Source organism: Pieris brassicae, chromosome Z, assembly GCF_905147105.1.
Source record: "Pieris brassicae chromosome Z, ilPieBrab1.1, whole genome shotgun sequence".
Classification (NCBI taxonomy): domain Eukaryota; kingdom Metazoa; phylum Arthropoda; class Insecta; order Lepidoptera; family Pieridae; genus Pieris; species Pieris brassicae.
This window is the reverse complement of record NC_059680.1, coordinates 7,019,403-7,043,717: the sequence shown is the minus strand read 5'-3', so window position 1 is coordinate 7,043,717 and position 24,315 is coordinate 7,019,403. Positions and strand designations below refer to the sequence as shown.

The window sequence follows — 24,315 nt, the reverse complement described above, 5'->3', positions numbered from 1 at the left end:
TTCAAATTTCCATTTGCCTTCTGGCAAGAGGTAGAATGATGAGAAAATTTCACCCTCATTTTAATAAATATATTCAAATACATGACTGTAACCTATTTTATTTACAATTTATGTGGAAACAATTGGAAACGAAAAATAAAACAGTTCGACAATATTAAAAAAAATAATGGCACTACAACCTTTTTAGGTCTGGGCCTCTGATTTCTGAGTATGTTTCATGATCCTTTGTTAATCTAATAGGCAAGTAGGTGACCAGCCTACTGTGCCTGACGCACGCCGTCGACTTTTTGGGTTTAAGGCAAGACGGCTTCCTCATAATGTTTATCTTCACCGTTCGAGCGAATGTTAAATGCGCACATACAAAGAAATTCCATTGGTGCCCAGCTGAGGATCGAACCTACGACCTCAGGGATGAGAGTCGCACGCTGAAACCACTAGGCCGCAGTGTTGAACAATGTTAATTGTCAGAATTATTTTTAGGTACTTCCAATAAGATTAGATTCATATTTCGAAATACATTATTATTAATGCCTTCAATTTTCTCCTATCTTTTACCAATGTATAGACTATTTTTTTCTTTATTCAAACCCCATTTCAAAAGAAACTGCTGGAAATAAAATGCTCTATTAATTGTAAAGAATTCTAAAATCTTCAATAGCGGATCTTTCGATTTCTTTAATATGGCAAATACAAGCAGTCACAAATATATTAGCATTCTTTTCATAAGGATTTTATAAATATTACAGGCATCGAGTAGAACTCAATTCTCCTTATAGCTCTTATTCAGTCCGACGCATTCACTCAATGTACCTAGTATATAGTTTGAATATAGAATTTCAATAAGGAGGATCTTGGTTATGAAATGGGGTTCTCAAATTATATAAATCCCTATTTCAGTATATGCAAAGTTTAATTAATACCTTTATGAGTTTACTATAATTTTGTAATTAAATTCAAACTAAAATTGAATTTAATTATGAATCTACTTATTATTAGTTTTAGGGTTGTTTACCTCATAATTTTAATCGTGTGTACAGGCGCCAGTTCATCTGTAATGATGAGCTTAGTCCAGCGTACTAAACACCAAAGCGGTTTCTGTTCTCTTAACAAAATAACATTTATATCAGTACTAACGAGTTACATCGAGTATGTAAAGTTCTTTTTAGTATGCTATCAACAAAACTTTGAAAAATCTTTTCAGTTTATCTAAAATATTGATCCTACTAGATAGTGTATCTACACTCAGTATGATTAAGATATAGCAGGAAACTTAGTCATACCTTAATCATGACTTATTTCCGTTTTATTCTCAATTCTAAGTGCCGATTAATATAATGGATATTTGATTGATTGATTGTATTTCCTTTATTGAATACAAATTTTAAACAAGTCTTTTACTTTTTAATTCCTGTGAACTTGTTAAACACCCAGCTCAGCCGTAGCGTATGGAACAATGTTTAATATTGATGCAACGAAGCCTCCTTATACCTGTCACTAGCAACCGCAATTCAAAGAGGGCTCGTTAAAGATGTCGAGGATATCTTCCATTTCTCACTTGAATTTCCACATTGATTAGTTTATCGTGTATATACGGTAACGCTTTGTAATAAAGTTTTCGATTTTGTCGTCTATATAGATAGAACTACACAAACTGATAAGCGTTTCAATATACTTTATATTGGAGATTTTTTTAGTTGGTCGTGTTGCTCGTTGTGTACTACGTAAACCTACAAATATTGTTCAGTTGGGATATAACATCAACATCCGGTTTGTACGCATTGAAATGACGCCAGGCTTTTACGATAGTTTTAACTTTTGTTTCGTAAACGTCAATACATATACAATGGACATTCATTCAATGACTTTTTCATTTTACGTAATTTCAGTATTTATTAAACACTTTTTTAAATAAAATGTTTTGATATTATAAATAAATACGTGTTATGATAATGCAAAATCTTATAGGCTATTGATCAAATCTCACTTAAAACTAATTTCAACGAATAGAACCTTAAGATACATTCTGGAATAAAGTAGCTTGCTTCCGTAGCAATCTGTTGATCAGGTGATTTTTGATCTGATTGATGTTTTAGAATAGGGACCTTAGTTTTGCTAGTATCTATTCGTATTCTATTCATACGTTCGTGCTATTATTTAGTCCACAAAGCGCTTCTTTATTTACAAATAATTAATTTTATTTGGTTTCTTAAAATAAACATGTTACATTTATTATGAGGCACATTTGTATTTATCATTAAGTTTGTAATAATGCGGATTAAACAGCCTAAAAATAGGCCCACCACAGCACTTCCGTCTGTGAAATTATTATAGGCAAAATTAACTAGTTTTAACTAGTTTGGTATATAATAATAAGTTTATTTGCCTGTTCACAATTTTGTATTCTTAAGGTTATAGTCGTACACGTACAGTCGTACACGTACTGAGAAAATACAACAGTTACATATTAGTTACATATACAGTTACATATTGAACATCTTTGGGAGAAGCTGCTGCCAATTATAGAAATTTAGAATTCCTGTGATAACAGATTAACAGCCTTTCATCCTGGATAGAAAATGGTGATGATGATGGATAAATTAACGATATGACTATATATTATTGACGTAAACATGTAGTTATTAATAAACCATAAATAATTATTCATTATTTTTGTATAATGATTTCAAAAGTAATTTATGTAACTAAGCCTGTGTTTATATACCGGAATATATACAGTACGACTATAACTGATATAGAGAAAGTTTAATAATAACCATATGGATAAGGTAACCATATTTTGCTTTAAAACTACGTGATATTTAATCTCGTATATTTGTTTAAATACACAATGTGCTTTAATGAAAGGCGAAAATCGTTCAGAGATTTTTTTAACTTATGTTAAAGTTACGCATGTGTTACGAGTTGGCTCCTGTGAGCTATTAAATAACCTGTGCTAAGTGCTAACGCAAAGGACAAAATAATTTAATCGTTTTTTGAATTCCGAATTTCAATATATGTTTACTTTTCGGATAATTTATGTTCAACGACTGGCATTTCGCCTTTTTAAGTATATTGGTATTCTTGGGAACATTGGTGGCCCTCAAATACATTGCTTATAACATCTTTGAAAACCGAAAAAGCACGCGCACTGGTAAAGTAAAGATTTTGTAGTAAATGAAAAATTAAATATACAAAGTATGCGTGCTTACCTATATTATTTACTGGTATGTTACAATTCTATTTATTAACTACAATTTTATTGACTATCGGCACGGTAACACACACAATTACAAAATGCATCAAGAATACACAAACAAACCGATTCGTATCATTTAACTACCACATGGATCAGCTCGACGTCTGTCATTTCTCAACTGAGCGTTTCTTAAGGCAGTTTTTGCAGCGCACCACCTCTATGTGCAACCAGCTGTCTACTGAAGTATTTCCGAACCAATTTGACATCCTCCTTCAAAAAAAGAGCGAACCAATTCTTAAAACGCCGACAAAGCGCTTGCGAGCCTCCTGGTAATGTGAGGATCCATAGGTGGTGGTATCACTTAACATTCGGTGAGCCTCCGGCCCGTTTGCCTCCTGTTATAAATACCTATACTGTAGATGTAGACATACCTGTCAAATATATATATACCTTTTTGACTGCGGCATTTTTAAAGTGACTGATTTGATGAGTATTTTGAAAACGCACTTTTATAAGCAGGTTTGTATGTCATGTAGTACGAAATAAATTTTCGATGACGGAAGACTCTCGGGGTGATTCCTTCTCCTAACAATGTATTAGATGCGTATATAAAAACAATAATTCATTAAAATTGTTTTAAAAGTCCCTTAAATTGTATATTTCATTACAAGTGCGAAAAGCCTGTTATTGCAAAGAGTTCCAACAGTCGAAACAACTATTTTTATTACAATTGCGAAAAAATTAAGCAATTTAATAAAACTATTTGCTTTTTTCTCTTCTCTCCACGCAATAAATTTATCATATGTAGATATGTAGCGACTTTTTGACTTTTCCGGTAAAATGTTCTCCGAAGCATTTTGTACAATTTGAGTTCCGGTGGTGTTAATTCAAATAAAATACCGTCGAAATTACTCACAACATTTTTGGAAATTTGTTTTCTTCACCCATTCTGGGTAGGCAAAGGGAACTATTCCCATTCAGCCAAGTCTTCAGTAGTTTTTATTGATATGAAATGAAATTTAATGAGATGAAATGAAATGAAAGCTCACCTAACTCATTGAAACAAATTAGTAGCTTCTTTTTAGAAATATTTGAATGAATAATAAGAACTTCTATGTTTTTTTTAGTAAAAACCTCGTGGTTGGTTTTTTCTTCTTGATATATATTATTTTGACAGTTGGAAAAGATAAAGCACGAGTGTGTAATATCCCGAACGCTATACGTCCGTGCAATACGCCACTTCTTAAGCAACTGTATTAAAAAATATATTTATGAACGATGAAACTCCAACATCCCTTTAGAGTAGAGACACTTGGGCTGTGGAGTTCAAGTGCACAGGTGCTAATTAAAGATTTAAGTTGATGCTAGAGCTGGTGCTTTCGTCACTCAACGAAAGTATCGCAATACAGCGAGTAAATACTGCCAGCCTTAAAGGTACAATGCCACAGGGACAAAACTTTTTAAATTTGTTTGAATTTTCTGTTTATTAATTATTACTATGATGTAGGTTATGGAAATTTATAAACGTTAAGAATATAAAACTTTTTAGCAATAAACTTCTTATTATACTATCATATTATAAATATTACGACCATAATTGTCCGATTGATTTTACTGGTACTTGATAAATTACTGAATTCATAATATTTTGAATACGATATTGACACATTGTTAATTTTAACACATTTCATGTTGTAATTGTCGCCTTTTAATTGCCGCTATTAAACTTAAAATTTCAGTTCAAATAATAAATAAGGTTAAAGTTATCATGATAAGTTCCTGCCTCACGTAACATTTTAATTTAATCAGATAAAAAGGTTTTAATAAATATAATATAACATAAAATCACGTTTTAATGGAAATGTTTTAATACAAAACAGTAGGCGCTTAAATTACGTTTGTATGGGTATCGGCGTAGCTCTTAGATGGAAAAATAATTTTTAATTTAGTAATACCCTGCTGTGATCTGTGATTATCTGTTTCATAATCCTCTTATGTCATCGCGTTGTTCTTTCTAGGCAAAAACAATCAATACTGAAAAGGCATATCAAAACCTTGAAATTTTAATTGTTGAGTACGTTTGTAGTTTTGTATAAAACTGATAAATAAATATATATAAGGGATAAGTCAAATACAAAAATGAACTTGCCTTGAATGTTACCTTAGTTTCTAATCTGTCTTCTTTTTCGTGTCCCAAACTACTGTTAATGAAACAATTAAACGAAATTTCATAGGGAATGCAAGCGATAGGAGGTGATGCATATAATACATGAAACAGACTTATTAGTATAATTAATCCATAGTAGTATTATAAACGAGTTTGTAGGAGGTAATCGCTGGCTTTTCTGAACCTATTTTGAATATTCTTTTACCATTTACTCTCTTTTAGAAATTCACGTTATTTGTGATTGTAATATTTATTAAAAAATAAAATAATTCATATGGTATGGGCCTCAGATTTCTGTATCTGTTTCATGACCATTTGTTAATCGAATAGACAAGTAGGTGATCAGCCTTCTGTGCCTGACGCACGCCGTCAACTTTTTGGGTCTAAGGCAAGCCGGTTTCCTCACGATGTTTTCCTTCACCGTTCGAGCGAATGTTAAATGCGCACATAGAAAGAAAATCTATTGGTGCATAGCCGAGGCTCGAACCTACCACCTCAGGGATAAGATTCGTACGCTGAAGCCACTAGACCAACACTGCTCTCTGTCTTATTTATTAACATAAAAAAATAAAATACTTTATCGTATTTGCAAAGCTGGAGAATAAACGGTCGAACGAAAACGTTTCTTACAAAGGTTGCCTTAAATAATAATGAATAAAGAGATGTATGATTGGGTTCTGCAGAAAAGTTATAGAGCTTGATAATGTCTACAACAAAGTGAAACGGTATGGTTAACTTTTATATTAAATTAAAATAAGTCATCTACTACGGTTTTCAGCAATATTAATTATTTCACGTAAAGGGACAAAGGAGTGATTATGACCAACCATTTGAGAGCTACAAAATAGACATTCAACATTTATGTGTAACGAAATTAACTATACCATCAATGAAATAGGGAATTCAATTTATTGGTAAATACAATTCAATTAATATTATTAAACTAATTAATTCCTCTTTTGTAGCGATGCTTAGATACAACGGACCTTACATCTTTGGGAGTTGGTTCCTGTGCCGGTACTGGGATGTATCTGGTATCCGGGATGGTTGTTCAAAAGTTTGCTGGCCCTGGAGCGTCGCTCAGTTTCATGATAGCAGCCATAGCGAGCATTTTCTCAGGTAATTTCGTTTGTTGTCCTTCCAGTAACACATAGATTCTTATATGAATAATTTTAATTAGATATTAATAAAATGTATTTATACTCCAGTTCATACACGCCGAGGTTCTGTGTACGACAAAGTAAAATGCATGTAAATATACCTTTAAAAGCATTTTCTTTTAATTTTAAGGTTTTCATTACTTACATTTCATTATTGGAATAATGCAATTGAGTGAATTACGCCATATTATTCAATAGTTAATTAGTATTAATTGTTAATTATTGAGAACCAAAGTTAACTAACAGAGAAAAGGTAACTAAAATAGAAAATTATACATAAACGAAGAATGTAATTTAATCAACAAATGTTGTCGCATTCTTCGCGCGGAGTTAAGTACATAAATAATATCGGGTTACTCACAACCCTTAGCTCGTGAGCTCAAATTACAACTGTGGACTACTGAATATTTCTTTTTATGTATGGAATTGACAATGACAAAACGGTTCACACGGCCAACCTATAAAACAACAAACAACGTTCCAAAAAACGGATGCAATTTGCCCATATTTTTTTAATCAATATACATTTATTTGTATATATATATACGTAATATAGGGAGCCTTCGCTTACGTTTCTGAGACTAGAATAGTCAAACAGTCCATAAAAATTAATTTTATAAATGACGTTTACTTAAAATCCTCTCAATCATTCTGGAGGTGAAGGTGAAAGTAATAATTGAATTATTTACAGTTAAGAACTAGCGCTTGACTCAGTTAAGTTTAACCAATAACTGTAGTAACGATATATTTACACAGTATATCGTTAATACAGTTTAAAGTTTTATATTATATTAAGTTCGTAATATTAAAAAAATCGCTTTTGTAAAACGTGAACTTTATATACATATAATAAAGCCTTCGTGTATATTCTATGTAGTGCATTGAAATTTAATATTCTACAATCATTCTAGTTATATCGATATCCTATTTGTACTCTACCCTGATTACGGTTAATTAATTCCACTTACACAGGATCTCGAGAACGAAATAATATTTTATTTAAATACGTATTTACGTTTTAGACTAAACTTTTTTAACACAATTAAACATGTACGGTTTCATCAATTATTTTATTGTTTAGCCATGTATTATTTAAAAAAAAAAAACATTAAATTCAATAAATGATATCCTTAATCAAGCAAACAATTTACCAGTTTTGTGACCATTTTGGTTTTAAATATGTGGGCGCCCATTTTCAGTAACCAAAATTACTTTAGTAAGATAAGCGAACTGCAATTTTCATACCGTGGTTATTAACAATAAATGTTGAGGCTCTTTTGTTTGATCATTATTAATCTTTCAACACTGGTATTAATGATATCTTAAATTTACTACTCAACCCTATTATGTAGATAAAAAGAAATTGTATACCCTAAAATTACAAATGTGTCTTAAAAAATATCTCAAATCTTATTTAATGATGTTTAAAAATATAGTATTGTCTTTTATTAAAATAACTTTTACACATTTAAAGAAAACACTTCTTCGCCTTTTGTCTTCAGTCACCGTGACCACCGTGTAAAGCACACGAAACATCGAAAAAAAAATAATATGTAAAATAATTATAAGTTTATAATAACATAACTTCAATCCGTTGAAAAAGTGTTTTCTTTAGAAGTTTAAAAATGTTTATAACGAAAACTAAAAATATGTTTTACGTAGTTGAACTCTATTAAAGTGCCGATACACAGAAAATAAACATTTTAGTATTGATTTTATAAAATATTTTATTTCACAGGGTTTTGCTACGCTGAGTTTGGTGTCCGAGTGCCAAATACAACAGGATCTGCTTACACCTACTCCTACGTCACTATTGGCGAATTCATAGCGTTTGTTATTGGCTGGAATATGCTATTGGAATACCTGGTATTTACTTTAGTTGCATTGCTAGTTAAATTAATGCTACAAATAGAGAACACCGGGGGCTGAGGGACTGTTTCCTCTCAGTACATCAAAGCAATACGTGGAAATGCCGCCAGCTTTATGTGTAGTTTACCATAGGGAACATTTATCATAGTTTTGAATTTACTAAATTATTTATTATATAACATGCAATAATGTTTTAACTGAGGTAAACATTTGTTTATTAATAAATATTAGCCACTTACTCAATATGTCATAATAATTCGACACGTTCATTTACAAATGCAGTAAAAACTTATTTCAGTAACCTAATAAATAATTCAGACCGAAAGATACATGACTTGAAGAATCCGCTTATGTAAACGAACATCGAAGTAGTGTAGCTTTGCTCACTGATCCGATTTTGTTAAATATGAACCTTTTTTCAATAATACAAATCCGAACCTTTTGCAGGATTAAAGTAAGTGAGATAAAGCCGTTTATAGGATGACACAAAGGAACGAGCTTTAGTACTGTCTCCTCCTGTCAAGCTTCGATTTAATTGGAAAAGTCAATGCCAGACTTTGTACTATATAAGATAACCACCTTGGCCCTTATGCATAAATACTCAATCAGACTAATTGCAGCGTTTTAACTAAATTACCCAAATATCATTCAATTTTTTTAACAGATTAAACATAATTTGAAAAAAAGAGGCGAAATAGTACGTTAACTAGTTGTTAACCGTTACAGAAAATCATTTTTGTAGTGAAACTTCTTTAGGCGCACGAGGGTAACTTTTTTTACGGATAAAATGTCACGAAGATGTGCAGCGTTTTTGTCTAACAAAAGAGAGAGAGAGCGATTGAGTCCGATTGAGAGAGAGTGAGAGTGAGATCGAGCAAAACACACGCTATTGGTATTCGTTTAGTAGTTACATATTAGAACTTTAGATGGCAATTCTGTCGCATAACGTCTTGTACAGTACAGTTAACGCAGAATATTCATTTATGTATATTATGTTTAGCACGTATACAGTGTGAATATAGATATACAAATATAGGAGTGATCATATACTGTCACATGATCATCTATCGGGGCTTTTACCTCAGTAATAATTAATTTACAAAGAAGTTGCACTTCTGACATGTGTACTTTGTACGCACGCTTTTTTTATTAAATCAGAATCGATTAAGCATCAATATTTTCTCATTGGCTATGAAAGATTTTATATTAAACACAAAATACGATAATTGCTCATTACACTCTTAAAATCGACCTGCATAATGTATAATATTTTTAATAGGTCAATGTTAGTGCATTTCAGTTTAAGTATTATACACTCGTGATACATCTTTTTCTGTGTAAAAATACTTTAAATTTTTATAAGACCTATAATACCAATTAGGTCAAATACAAAATATAATTAGAGAAATCGTTACGGATTCGCTTCGACTTCGATAGCCCTAAGCATGATCAATACCATGGTTTATTTTCATCGCGCTTAGGGCATAACGATATCAGTTTGCGGAACCTATTATTAATTCAGAAAGAGCTATTTCCCGCGATATCATACCAACCAATAATTTCAACAACCATTCGATGAATTTATACATAATAAATTCACAGAGCTAAGTGCTAAATAACTACGTAGTTAAAGAAAAATACTTGCCGTTAGCCGTTAAGTAGTGTTGAAAATTATATTATTGCTCACAGGTACTTATTATTTATTTAAAAAAATGGCTCTGATTTTAGGTCAATCCTGTTTCGTGGTTATTTTTTCTACTTACTTAGTTAATAGGTAGCTAAAATGTTACACATTGATCTGTTAAATCAATGATTTATAAGTCATGACTACTAACAAATAGCCACTAATATTAACATAACTATTGGTATTTTTATTTTGTTTTACCAATTCCAAGTTAATGAGGAACTGGCTAAGTTTCGCACGACTTATAAATTACTATATGTGCTATAGTGCTTCGTTATGTTAATATGATTTTTTTTTAAATAAGTAAAATAAACAGTCAGTTGACTCGCCTGATGTTAAATGATACCGCCGCTCATAGACACTCACATTGCTAGAGGATTTGCAAGTGCAGTGCCGGCCTTTTGTTCTAATGTTCTTAGATTGGAACCAGTGCGTGTGCTCGAGCCTTGAGCGTCTGTTTCGACTCCTTATGTGATGGCGCTATTACCAACTTCTTTGCATCGCACATTGGAACCATCTTTGGTAAGTTATTATTTCACATTATTGACTGTTAATAATTTTTATCTTTGTCTAAATTGCCTAGATAAGATAAGAAGGTAATTTAGCTCCGCAAAGATTAAAAAATGCTTGGCTGCGAAACTATTTTTTATCATTTGTTTTATTTATAAATCTTTGTGTAAAGCTTATAATTAATATCTATCTGACACACGTTATCTATTTCTGGGTTTCCACATACGTATATACCAACAACCTTAACATTTTTCTTTTTTGAACGGTTAATGGCGCATAGAAACAAATGATTGTTCCATTGCCTGGTTTCAGTCTATAACAGAGTAGAAAATCGCTTATTAAAGTATAATGGTTAACCCTGCTCTATTTCTCCATTACAGTAGATAACTCGTCAAAACATAATACATGTAGCGGATCAACCTGTTAGCTTCGATCGTAGCTTGTATCTCGTAGCACATATGTAGCAGCGTCGTAATGACAATGCTACGACGTTGTTTACTTAGCTTTCTTAATAGTTTAACCGGTAACAATTATTACGCTTTTTTTCAATAAATACTAATTTCCAATTTGGATGGGGATTGTAAGTTAAATTAATAAAGACCTATGTTGTAACAGTTCAATTGATCAAGGGTTCTAAAATGATTACTAAATATACGTATGTAATTTGTATCATCGAAACTAGTTTTTACTACGTTGAAAACATGTTATTAGACTTCATATCTTCATATAATATCTCTTAGTTTCAGATAAATATCGTTGAATTACTACTTTTATAAAACAGAAATAAAGCTTGGATAAACATCGTATTTCAGTCTGGAATATTCCTCGTTTCAATAATAAAGATAAAACATAAACGTGCTCTTCCTCATAATATTAATAAAAAGAGTTTTACATTAGTAGATAATTCAATCACCTTTACTTCTTCATTAAATCTCATTCATTAATTAATTTTGAATTTAATATGGACATAGTATCAAAAGTATACGTAAAGTTCTTGATTCGATGATATGTATTCTATGTCTGTCCATGCCACTCCTAAAATATATTGTATCCGATAAGTTCGGTGTTCTAAAATTGAGTTTATATTGATTAACCTACGTGAAAATGAGGGCATAACGGCTTCAATACAAAAACAAATATTATTAATAAAATGATAAACCTAAACAAAATATTACCAAAATCAAAATTATAACTTTTCATCTAATCTCATATTGTTTGAATGATGTTTGCCGATTTGACGTACTTTAAATATATAATTTTGTAATTCGAAATAGTAGCAACTTCAAAACGCAAGTCTGCTTTAACAGCATCATTTATGAGTATTAAATAAGCCTTATACAGGGAAAGGGCTTATACTTATGCTTCTTTGTGATGCTTTTCTAAACAAATATTTATTTAGAGTAAGCAAGAATTCATATTTCTCTAAATTATTGAAGGACATTGTAGAAATAGGAATAGTTTATTATTTAAATATTGTTTTAACAAAAAAATTACTTAAATCTTTTTATTCAGGAAGCTGGTTTACTTCCTGATTATTTTCAAATTAAGTCTATTTCGTGATTGTTAAATTGTGTTTATTGGCTGTGATGTCAAGTGACAGTTGAGTACTTTAGTTATGTAATTATTCCGATCTATTTGTTATTAATAAGGAGTTTAATCTAAAAGTTACATAATTACACATAAACCTATAACTTCAGAGAATGTCAGACTCCTGTTACAAGGTTGTGTTATAGGTATTTATTTCTATACTTATTGTTTTTTTCTTCAAAATACTATAATTTTGTATGCCATAACTCAATAGCGTTACATAAGGCCTTTAATATCTAGGTTAGTAGAGTTTATCTGAAGTCAAATTGAATTTTATAATTAATACAAGGTTATAATAATGTAGGAACGGTCAAAGCTGACGTTGGCATCGTTTTAGTATATTAATATTGAGTATTTAAGAAGCAAGTGAAAGCTAATATGCGATACTTTGTAGAAGTGACCTTTGGTCATGAACAAACCTTATACAAGTGTATATATATATATATATATTCAGTATTATTTTGTAACTATATATCAGTGTTTCGTTGTAATACCAATTATGGCCGAGTGTTTCTTGACCCATAAACCATTCTAGGTCTTGCATACCACAATCACGAATATGTTACTAGTGTTACAATTATTATTGTACATTATCGGCGCATTCATGTGGTATACCACTTGTCAACACCGGATTCACTACGCGATACCAATCCCTTACATTCAACAAACATAAACAAAGGGGTTTGCAAAATTAATGTATTTATTTACGTTACATATTTTATGTTTTATGGTAATATCTCAAATCCATTTGCGGTTATAATTTCTTAGACTAGCGTAAAGACCCATGCAAATCGGTAAAAGATAATTCAATAATTTCAATACTTTAATCCATAATAGAAATTAATTGTGGTATACATTATATAATAATTTGATCACATGATGTTTGTTCAAATGAATTGCGTCGTTGCTTATTCGCAGTAGCATTAATGTTATAAAGTCGCCAGATTTAACGTATGGATAATGACTTTGACATTAATGACTTTTGACAGTAACATCATCCCACACTAAGTGCACCTTCAATACAGTTTCAGTATGAAAAGTCTATTGTTATAAACCTTCTATTCAAAATATGTTCGATACTTCTTTGTCGAAGCTCTCGTTACCTATTCTCTTTTACACTAAAATCTTTTGACGGGATTCACTGTCAACTTCCTTTGTAGTATGCCTTAGTGTAATTGAATTTAAAACTTTCTTGCCGTATTTTACCGATATATTTAAAGTTAATTTGTAAGCTGTAATATAGAGGAAGCTGCTGGTATTCGAAGTCATGTATGAAACGCAAGTTTTACAAAGATAAAAACCTTTCTAGATAGAGAGATAAAAAACTTTCAACATATTAATACTACTTGGAAGATAATAATTTTAGACGTAAATGATTCCTTTAGCAATTAGTCCTAAGTTTATATTTGTGTTCTAAGATTACGTCTTTTTTCACAGGCAAACCCCCGGACTTTATAGCATTCGCTATAACCATTTTAATGTCCCTGATACTGGTCGCCGGCGTCAAAAAGTCTCTGATATTCAACAATGTCCTGAACATCATTAATTGTAGCGTTTGGGTGTTTATAATGACAACTGGATTATTTTACGTTAAGTGGGATAATTGGTCGCAGCACGGTGGTTTCCTACCGTACGGCTGGAGTGGAGTATGTACCCTAAAATTTTCACTTGTAATACTTTCACTTATACAAGCTAGGGACTTTTAAGAAAAGAGTGTACGAATTGTTAAAAGGCAACGCAACTCGCGAGTCTTCTTTCAGATCCTTACTATCTGATGAGCCTCCAGCCCGTTTGCCCCCGTTTTATGAAGAATGTAATTTAGTATTTTACCAAGATTCGATGTATACTTACATTATAATTAGTATACTCAAGCGCCCAGACAACGTTCATATTTTGTATATTAAATACATGAGGTACATCTGGATGGTATACTAAACATATCAATTTATTTAACAGGTGTTCAGAGGTGCGGCAACATGCTTCTACGCATTCATTGGGTTCGACATAATTGCTACAACAGGCGCAGAAGCCACAAATCCAAAACGCTCTATTCCTTTAGCCATTGTCTACAGTCTCGGCATTGTTCTCGTATCCTATGTAACCTGCTCCTTGATGCTCAGTTTAGTCGGTAAGTAATTTATATTGGTAATTGAGAAAGAAAGATAGAAATTGCGGTCGAGGAGACAGTCTCAAGAAAAAGCACTATTATCTTCAATACGTAATAGATAAAACTTAATAGAATGAAAATGCCAGTTTTATTATTGTTATCATGTGTTCTGCTAGACTAAGTGCTTTAAGCCCTTTATAGAAAAGCAGCTTTATTAGCGATGCATATTGAGGTATTAATGAGAATTCTGTTTTAGAAACAAAATGCTCATTAAACAGATGAAATCAAAGGGATTATACTCTCCATTAATGAAATGACAACCGCAACTAATTATGCCCTACAGGCAAAGACTGATATCATTATGATTTAATAGCAAAGCTCAAAAACAAAAGGGCCCTCTAGCTAGCGTATGAGAATAAACACAGAGTTGAAATAAGAAAAACTACCGAAGAATTGTGATTTTTATAAACAGAATTCAGTAGAGATTTCTTTTTATTTTTTCTCGACTGTCGAAACGTCCAACTTGGTATATGAGAAAAGAAAAATAAAATTTTCTTTTACTAAAATATATGAAAAATTCAATGGTTCATAAGAGAAGATTTTATGATAGCTGTTATTTTCCTTTGAATACCGAACGTTGATTTCTACGAAACTGACACATGACAAACGCAAAGTGAAATTGAATGTCTAGGTTTTTACCTTTGAAGCGTATGTTCTCATTCTAACTAAGCATTATTAAAAATGATAATTAAGGATTTAGTAATCGTCAGTACAACTCAGGGTCTCAAATCTAGCACTAAGTTATTGCTCACTTAATATAAAAATAAACTACAATACCCTTAAAATAATTAATGTAATGTAGTACAAAGGGGCTTTTCGGCTACTTAATGAATTCTTCCAGCGATATTTTGTGTTGTAACATGGCATAAGCGCTTTTGTTAACTGAAAGTTGACCTTAATTGGAAAATGCAATCCCAAAAGTGATTTAAAATTAATAGTACTAATATTTTGAAAACGTCTATTCTCTAAATATTAGTTAATTTTTAGTTAAATACATATTAGTAATATTTTATGAAGTACCCAAATCCACGTGTGACCGTGTGTGTGTGTGTGTATTGGGGTGTAGGCATTTACGTGTTTTTCTTTACCGTACGAGGAAGAAACGGATATAACAAATATTAATAGGGGCACAGTCGGTGTACTTTATGATATAAGGATTATATAATATGCGTTTGTTACAGTGCCCTACGATCAGGTATCGACGGAGGCTGCCCTCCTCGATATGTTCACCTACGTAAATGCACCGAATTGCAAGTACATTGTCGCTGTGGGTGCGCTAGCTGGTCTTACGGTTGCTATGTTCGGGTCTATGTTTCCGCTTCCTCGCGTTGTATACGCTATGGCACAGGATGGACTGATATTTAAGTAATAATTTTATTAAGAAATAGTACTTATTTTTATTCGTAAAATGTTTGTTAAAAAATAAATATATGTATCAACATACACAACTTCTAGGCTTTAAAGAAGGGCAATTCAGACAAAGTCTTGGGAGATGTGCGAGTTACAAGTAATAATTACGTTATGAAGTACCTAACTTATATTTAAGTAAACAAGCACTTCACGAAATATATTTACTAATTAGGTGGATTTGAACCTAAATATCACAAGTGCGGCTCATTTTCGCGTACATTAATAACATATGTATTTCAAAGTTATTTAATTTCGAATGCATACCTAAAGCGTTGATACGTTTGTAGACAACTGTCAGTGATTTCGCGGTTCGGGACCCCTGCAACTGCAGCTGTGTACGGTGGTGGGGCGGCCTCTATTGTCGCACTCTTCGTTCATCTTGAAGTACTTGTTGAAATGATGAGCATTGGTAAGGAATTTGTACTACTAATTTTTTAACTTAATGCTAGTTTGACATAATATTTTCGGGTTACCATTGATCAAATTTTGGATACTTTTTCAATTTTACTCGCCACGTTGAGTTTTACTATCATATATTTTTTAACGTGAATTGTGTTTATTCGTGCTTTCGATTTCAGGGGCTGTTGTTTACTTAAGTTTTGCTTTTGTATACAATGCTCGTTTTTTATGGAGACAAAAATAAAACGCTGTTGCCTTTACGTGATGTGAAAAACTGTATAATAAGGAAGGAATAACAAGCTGAACGTTGTACTGCGACGTAAACTTAGGGTTAAAAATTGTAGCAAAGATTCTATCTGTAATCTTAATATGCAGTAATCACCACCATGCAATGCTCCAGCAGTTAATTCTGATATATACTTTTTAAATCTTAGTCCCATGCACCATCTGATTAAAAGAATATGTATTTCCTTTTAATCAGATGGTGTATACATATACAATAAATACATAAATTTGTTCATAGTTTGATTTCCATGTTGGATCTTTGTCGCAGGCAAACGAACTTAATTAGGGACATATTGAAATGAAATCGCGAGCATTTGTAGGTATAAACATATGTGGTATATTATATATATGCCAAATATATCTGTGGATTAGTAGCGCACTTGGCTTAATTCCGATATTTAGTTGGTGGTTCGACTTACACACAAAACCAAACAATACAGTTTCTATTGGATTACACATACATGTTAATAATGATTTTCAATTACTTTTATTAACCTGTGATTATTGTAGGTACTCTTCTGGCCTACACACTGGTGTCAACTTGTGTGCTTGTTCTTCGTTATCAACCAAATTCTACCAACTTGATCGACCTCTTGCCTGAGAGCTTCCGTACTCCGGTCGACCCCGAAGGCACAGCCTCGGGACAGCGACAAACGGCAATAATGGTAAGCGATAAAGATATTTTTTCCATAATCGTCTTTAGTGTAGGAAAATTGTTTAATTTTCTTCAAAATTTTTATTTAAAATATATTTTTTCAATAAAGCACTCACCGGCCATAAGCTTCACACTTTCGCAAATAAAATGTTCAATATGAAACGTTTAATATTTATTTTGATCATCGAAATGGAGCTTTATATAAATTATGGCTATTAATGAAATCGTTTGTGAAAATGATAAAAAACATCACAATTATTTACACGGCCTGAGAGTGGAGATAGAGGCAAAAATCATTCCTCTTATATCTCTCTAAAACTAAACGCATCCTTTGTGTTGATATGGCAGATAATAATAACTCAGAACCTGTATTAGTTTACGATGTAATTAAGAAGTTACTTGGAGAATTACCGTCGTGCAAGCGGCGTATCAGAACTTCGTTCTGACGAAATACAGCTTAGTATAACTGACTAATTGAGTTTTAGAATAACTGTTTAACTAACGCATGTATAATACGAGTATACACGTGCTCGTCATTATATCGTATAGGGGTTTAAAGAATACTTAAGATTAATTTACAGTTAATATAAGTTAACAATTTATGTAGAGTGAATTTTGTTATTAAAATCTTATCTTATGAAATCAGATTTTTGTATCTGTTTTATAAATTTTAATTACGCCTAATACCCGATGCCGATTTTTACATATAAGACATGCTGATCGTAATGTACTCCTTCGCCGTAAGAGAACATTGGTGTGCCCAGAGTTTGGTACGCTAATCCACCTGGCCAACCTGAAACCCCAAGGTTTTTTCTTGGTAGACTCTTACCCTGATCCCGACCTCATTATTGAGCTTTCTTACTGTGTTTCGGCGCTTGCAATAAAAGCGCTCCAAGCGCATATTGAAATAATATAATTAGGTTTTAAGGGCTTTGATTAGATTTACAGAGTAGTGGGACAGGCTTTAGCCTCATGGTAACTTTAGTGGAAGCTTTGCTTTAAATTCAGTCACTTATAGCGTTTTAAACAATATTTAGATTTAATTAGAATAATTACCTGATTAATTGCTTTTCTATTTGTCGTATTTTCTTTCTGTTTTAACATTTATTTACATACAGTGTGAATGTTGCGTTTTCTGCTGTTTTGCGTATATGTTACTAGATCTTTTTTTATTTTCTATTTAAACAAAAAAATGTATGATTTGTATTATTTATGTAATCTAGGTCTCGTGTTTTTCAGCAAATTGTGTACTGTTTTAGGACAATACACACACATACATTAGTATAAGTGCATGTATCACGCCCTCATTAGATCCATATAGGTAATTTTTTACTCATACTGTTGTTTTTCAATTGTATTTCTTGTATTCTTAAAGATTTTTTAATTGCTTCTGTGAAATGAAACCCAAAGCATTTTAATTTAAAATAGTAATAAAAATAATGGCGTTATGTATTTTAATTTATTATGCTTACATATTCATTATGTATGGGTGATTAAATATAATAAATAATTAATTAACTTAATAGCCTTTACTTTGGACTAGTTTTTGTAAGGCCTTCTCCCGACTCTTCCATTCTGCCCTTTCTCACCCCACTCTTAGTCAATTACAAGAATACAGGAATTTAATAAAAGTGTTACAAATTTTTAAAATAGCTAAATAAAAGTTAAACGGCTGTGTTTTGTGTTCAAAGTTGAAACTAGATTTATTTCAAAAGTTGAACGTTGTTGTGGACATTTTGAAGTTCGGCGCTTTAGCGTTGGCAACTTTGAAATGCCTGTGAAATGGTCAAAGTGCTCAAACGTTCTATAGACATCTCTCAATTGACGCGAGAGCTTTTGTTAATTTTCAACACGCGCAATTCATAAAGTCACTTATTTCTGATAAAAGTTTGAGATATATTTTTCATCTTATGTTATAATGCACTAAGCATTGGAAAAATACAATGGAGTTGATTAAGATGTATCAAAAAAATTTACGAATATTATAACTACAAAACTAACTATATAACGGTCTTTCCCAGACAGTATATCATGTGCTAGTTTAGTTTCGGATTTAGCACAAATTTAAGACCCTCGAGAAATTTTAATCGAAATAAACGACGGCCAGACAGAATAGATATCTGTGCCTCTGACCCACATTTACAAATAGGCCTTTGTGAATAATTCAAAGTGAAAGAAAATGTCAAACGCAGTGACTGACTGTGGTGACTACAAAGTTGTATGAAGTTATGCCGTAAATAAGCTTTTAGGGGGTTTCATTATGGTAATTTTTATTAATGTCCATGGAAAATGTATATAGAAGAAGTTATAATTAGGAAATCATGAATCAAATTTCATCGAAGTTAGTTTATGAATAAAAATATATTCACTGTGGTAGTTAAATTTTATTTCTTCAAAGAAAGAAATATCCAATAGATAAAAACCATTTAGCTTTATAATTACTGCAGTTTGTAATGAACAACTAACCACTTTAGATTCAAATTCATTAATTCGTATTCGTGTAAATTAAATATATTCTTGTGTGTATCGCAACGGATATTATTACCATATTATTACTATATCAATATATAGTAATATATATTGATACTATATATCATATTATTACTATATAGTAATAATATGGCAAAATTAATAGCTAGGGATCTCATTATGACTATAATTACGGCTCTGACTGACAAATTTCCTGCTATATTATAGAGGTGCCAGAAATCAATATTTTCTGCTAACTTAAAATTTTTACGCGTAAAACCGCGTTAAAATTAACCTTTAAATCCAGGGGGATGAAATATAAAACGAAAAACGACGCGTTTCGTTTTGGTGAATGGTCAACAGTACCTCTGGTCTGGTGCGACATGATATTGGCTCTGTTTGTCGTTTGTTTACATTCTCACTCACCGGACATTTACATTGTCAGAAATATAGAGTTACAGATCTGGATATAAGATCACCCTTTCGTTGCAGGGTCCGACTCAAGCCCAAGTTTTACCATGCAGTCAACGCGTAATGGTACGTCGTGTAACACGCAGGTAAAATACATTTTATGCAACGCGAAATTATTGAAATGCAAAGCGAAAGGCCGGCCGAAAATTATAATTAATTATAATGTGTACTTTCCCTAAGCGATGTAGTATATTCACAGCTCACCGGACTCTGACGATACTCTGCCTGGTGATGAAAGCGAGGAATACGGACGCGAGGACCAGTACCTCATTCATTCTACCTCGGAAAACCAATTTTACGGTAAATTTAATTGTTCTTTATTGTCTGTTTCAGAGGAACAAAATAAGCGTTAAATCTTTAGAAATGTACGACACATAATTTTCAATGTTTTCGGCCCACTTTATTTTTCCTTCTGATCATTTTCCTGGACTAAACTGTCAAACTTTTTAGCTTTTAATCAATCTTACACCATTATTGTTTTATTTTATGTTGTATTATAATCCTATAGATGAATGTTGTGATTAGATTTTGAAACTTTCATTTTCAAAAGAGTTTCGGTAAATTATATATATATAACGAGATAGTTCGGTAAATTAATTTAATTAGGCGTCCGTTATATTTAAAGTACAAATCAATCTTTAAAAAGCATCGTAGCAAGTTTTGCATAGTTTGCTAATAAATGAATAAAATGGGTCAAATGTCAGTTCGGTTAATAATAATAATATTTTTAAGAAAAATATAGGCTGTTAAAATACGGCTACCTAACATTAGTTGTTGTTAGTTAAGTTTTTCGTGGTAAATTGTCAGTGAAAACAAGTAAATCTTATTCTATCTAATAAAAACAATGAGACACCAACTTTACTTACATAATCTGACTAAAACGTCCTTAGAGTAACTAGGACTTGCTAATTAGTTAATTACCCTAATTAATAAAGATTTAAATACGTACGAAAAAAATCATGAAATTTTATCTATCTAAGTTATTGGGCGACAAAATTCGCAAAAATATATAAAATATAACAACATGTAGAAGTGAACTTGGAATTGACGAATCACATTATATACGTACTTAATTCCTTTTTTCTCGAACTAAATTACATTTTACATTACATTTTGTCAATAATAAAAAAAACTATAAAACAAACCGGTGCCTCGTGATCTTCTAACGCATATTGATTAAAACATTTCGATTACCTTACATTTTAAAGAAACACTTTAAATGGAACAATACAATTATTAATTTTGAATATCAATTTAAGTCTACTCGCAACATTTTCCCTGGGCCGCTCATAACCGATAAGGCAGCTCGTTGAGCTTAGATTTATTGCCGGTTTTGATGTTTATTGTGTGCAACTTTTAAATAAATATTTATTATCAGCGCATGGTGTAAGTGACATCGAAAAGATTTACAACTTTTAACTCAAATGAAAACAACATTGTGGTATGTAGTTTTAATAGTTAAATGGAGTTTGTATGCTTGATGCAGTGCCCAGTGCTGGTTGCTCTGACGTGTCGAGGTTCCAGCGTTTCTTCGACGACATATACCAACGTTTGTTCGCCATGTCCTACCTGTGCCCGGGGTTCTTGCCCTGGATTGATTGTGGCCCCGCTACAGAACAGAGTGGTAATCTATCTAGTTTTATAAATAAACACATTCTAAAAAGTTTGGTTTACATATTGTAATAGTCACAGTAGAATACGAAAAACGTAGTAAGAGTCTACATCTCTCTTTTTCGTCGGTTGAAAAGGCTAATATATAGGCTGGCAATATAAAAGAAGGACAAAGTTATGAGTTCCATTTTACCTCAAATGTTCGTAACTTACGGGTTAGACGTTAGTGGCTTCAAACCAAATATATAGCACAGAATCAAAAACAGGTTGAGTGAGTGACTCTTGGTGGTACTAGGTAAAGAAGCTGCTGCAAGCTGGTGTTGTAATCCATAAAGGGTTATAGCGCAAATATATAAATATAATTTATTTTAAAAGACGACAATTCAAAGAATGCTAAAGCGTCAAAAGTCCCGGAAAACTAAAATTTCTTGCCTTTAATTTGCGGGAGTTCGAGTTTAAATAATGCTTTAAGAATAATTGTGACTTCGAGTGGAAATCTGAAGTTATTTATTCAGCTGCCTTTTAAACTTAAATAAAATATAAGATGAATTAAACTACATTTAATATGGAACCGTTTGACAATGACTTCATACTGGCATTAAGCTACATTCTGTTCTGCATGAGCATCATCATTTTTTCACAGTCCACAGTCAGTCTTTACCCACATGCATTGAAAATCGCTTACTAATGCACTAATTTGCAATTTCTTGATCTTGTTATATCCATAGGAAAGTTCGTGATAAGGGCTGTCGGATTGATGTACATCCTGGTTATAATTTTCGACATGCTCGCCGCCTTCTCCAGCCCTGGCAACTTTACTGCATTCCTAATGGTTCTACTGGCACTCGGCGTTTTGGCCATCCTACTTATGATCTCACGCAAGCCACAAAATAAGTATGTATACAAGTATTCTCTGTTAATAGCAAATAAAGCGATTGAGATAAGAATATTTAATTATATTAACATCGATAGTTTGTGTTACATTTTAATAATATTCAGTGTTTTGTTTATATCCTATATCTGCTAATATTTTTGCGAAAATTTATTAATAATTGCGTTGAATTTCATGAACATGGAGTTCCATTTTACTAATTATGTTATATTACATCCTTTGCGACGGCCCTAAGACAGCGTGAAACAAATGACGGTGGTTAGGAATTTCGTCTACAGGTGGTCTTATTCAATTGTTTTATTCTTTCAGGAACGGCTTGATATATACTACACCTGGCGTCCCTTTTGTACCGGCCATTGCAGTTACTGTAAACATATATCTGATTTTAAACCTCTCTATACTGACCCTTGTACGATTCACCGTCTGGATGATTTTAGGTAAAAATCTTTGCTCTAAAGATACCACAGATAACAAAAATGTGCTAATTTACGTAATTTTCGAATATTTATTGAGCATTTTTAGATTTTGTAAATCTTGTCGTACGTTGAAAGTTGGAATAACATATTCGTAGTAGGTATTTTTATTTATTCTAACTGCTGGAATGGAAAATTATATCAAAATTTCATGACATTAAAGTAATCTTAACTAATCAAATTTAATAGAACAGACATTTTACTTTTTCAGGATTCTTTATGTACTTCATGTATGGTATTAAGAACTCTGTATTAGAGACCGACCCGCCCAAGTCTCCGGAGCCAATACCACCACCCCCGAACCCACTTGACCGTACTATGTTAGTCCCAGGGCCCACTCAAAGTTACCCAGTCGGAGATCGAAACATATTCCAGGGCGATGGAAGTGGACCCTTCGGCAACAATGATCATCAGTAAGAAATTACAATTAAATCAAATATAATTAATGACAGAGCTCATTTGTGCCATTTTTAAGCTTCAAAATCAAAGTATTGATTTTCCTTGTACTTTAAAAAAATGTTGTGAGCAACATAATAATTATACTGTGAGATTTTCACGCAATTTTCAGATATTGTCGTTGTATTTATTATACCATTTAATCTATTTTCGAATCAAAACTCTTCAGAATCTATGAAGATCCGCTGCAGTCCTGGAAGATAACAGAAACCCAACCAACACGGAACCGTACTACAAGCAATGTATCATTTAAACAAGTAGAAACTCGGTAAGTACCTGCCAGTGAAACGTATATGTGTAACTTTATTTTCATCTACAAAAATTATTACTATATTGTATTGTATATGAAGCGAATCGCAGTGGTAGTGTTTTAAATTTTAACATTACTTTATTGGATTTGGGTTAATGTGTCTGTCTACTTATTAAATGTTAGTGTAAATTGATAAATTAAAGTTTTATCATAAGATATAAACTATCGGCAGCTCTTTTTAATGAGATGTGAAATCGAATTCGAGAATCAGTTTTATGGAAATTTCTCTTTACAGATTCGATCCTCAAACCAACAATGTGACCACGCACACTTCTAGCCGACCACCATGGGCGTATCCGGAGGTTTCCTACGATGCATGGGACGACTAAATACCGTGTTATCCCATATAATGTTTTTCCTGAAAATTTATTTTAAATGTTAATTTGAGAGTCTTTCCTTGTTTGTATTGCTTCGGCATTTATACTTGTTTCAATAATGAAAAAACTCCCGTTCTCGCATACTATATAGATACGGGATTATATTTTATGCATTCAACTAGTACAAAAAAAGAAATTATTTATTTACACTTATTTTTAACAGTAGT

General features: G+C 32.0%; 1 protein-coding gene across 1 annotated transcript in view; it reads left to right on the top strand.

The window, feature by feature from the left end:
- The window catches only part of LOC123718809 (probable cationic amino acid transporter), a 43,495-nt gene extending 19,395 nt beyond the window's left edge, over nucleotides 1-24,100 (top strand). Inside the window, exons 3-18 of the mRNA XM_045675710.1 lie at nucleotides 6,329-6,482; nucleotides 8,262-8,389; nucleotides 10,496-10,598; nucleotides 13,611-13,819; nucleotides 14,130-14,301; nucleotides 15,522-15,705; nucleotides 16,038-16,159; nucleotides 16,945-17,099; nucleotides 20,051-20,115; nucleotides 20,229-20,329; nucleotides 21,516-21,653; nucleotides 22,369-22,534; nucleotides 22,842-22,969; nucleotides 23,217-23,418; nucleotides 23,631-23,729; nucleotides 24,007-24,100. Of these exons, the coding sequence (XP_045531666.1) occupies nucleotides 6,329-6,482; nucleotides 8,262-8,389; nucleotides 10,496-10,598; nucleotides 13,611-13,819; nucleotides 14,130-14,301; nucleotides 15,522-15,705; nucleotides 16,038-16,159; nucleotides 16,945-17,099; nucleotides 20,051-20,115; nucleotides 20,229-20,329; nucleotides 21,516-21,653; nucleotides 22,369-22,534; nucleotides 22,842-22,969; nucleotides 23,217-23,418; nucleotides 23,631-23,729; nucleotides 24,007-24,100 (2,220 nt within the window). The remainder of the gene's footprint in view (nucleotides 1-6,328; nucleotides 6,483-8,261; nucleotides 8,390-10,495; nucleotides 10,599-13,610; nucleotides 13,820-14,129; nucleotides 14,302-15,521; nucleotides 15,706-16,037; nucleotides 16,160-16,944; nucleotides 17,100-20,050; nucleotides 20,116-20,228; nucleotides 20,330-21,515; nucleotides 21,654-22,368; nucleotides 22,535-22,841; nucleotides 22,970-23,216; nucleotides 23,419-23,630; nucleotides 23,730-24,006) is intronic.
- Nucleotides 24,101-24,315: the final 215 nt, after the last annotated feature.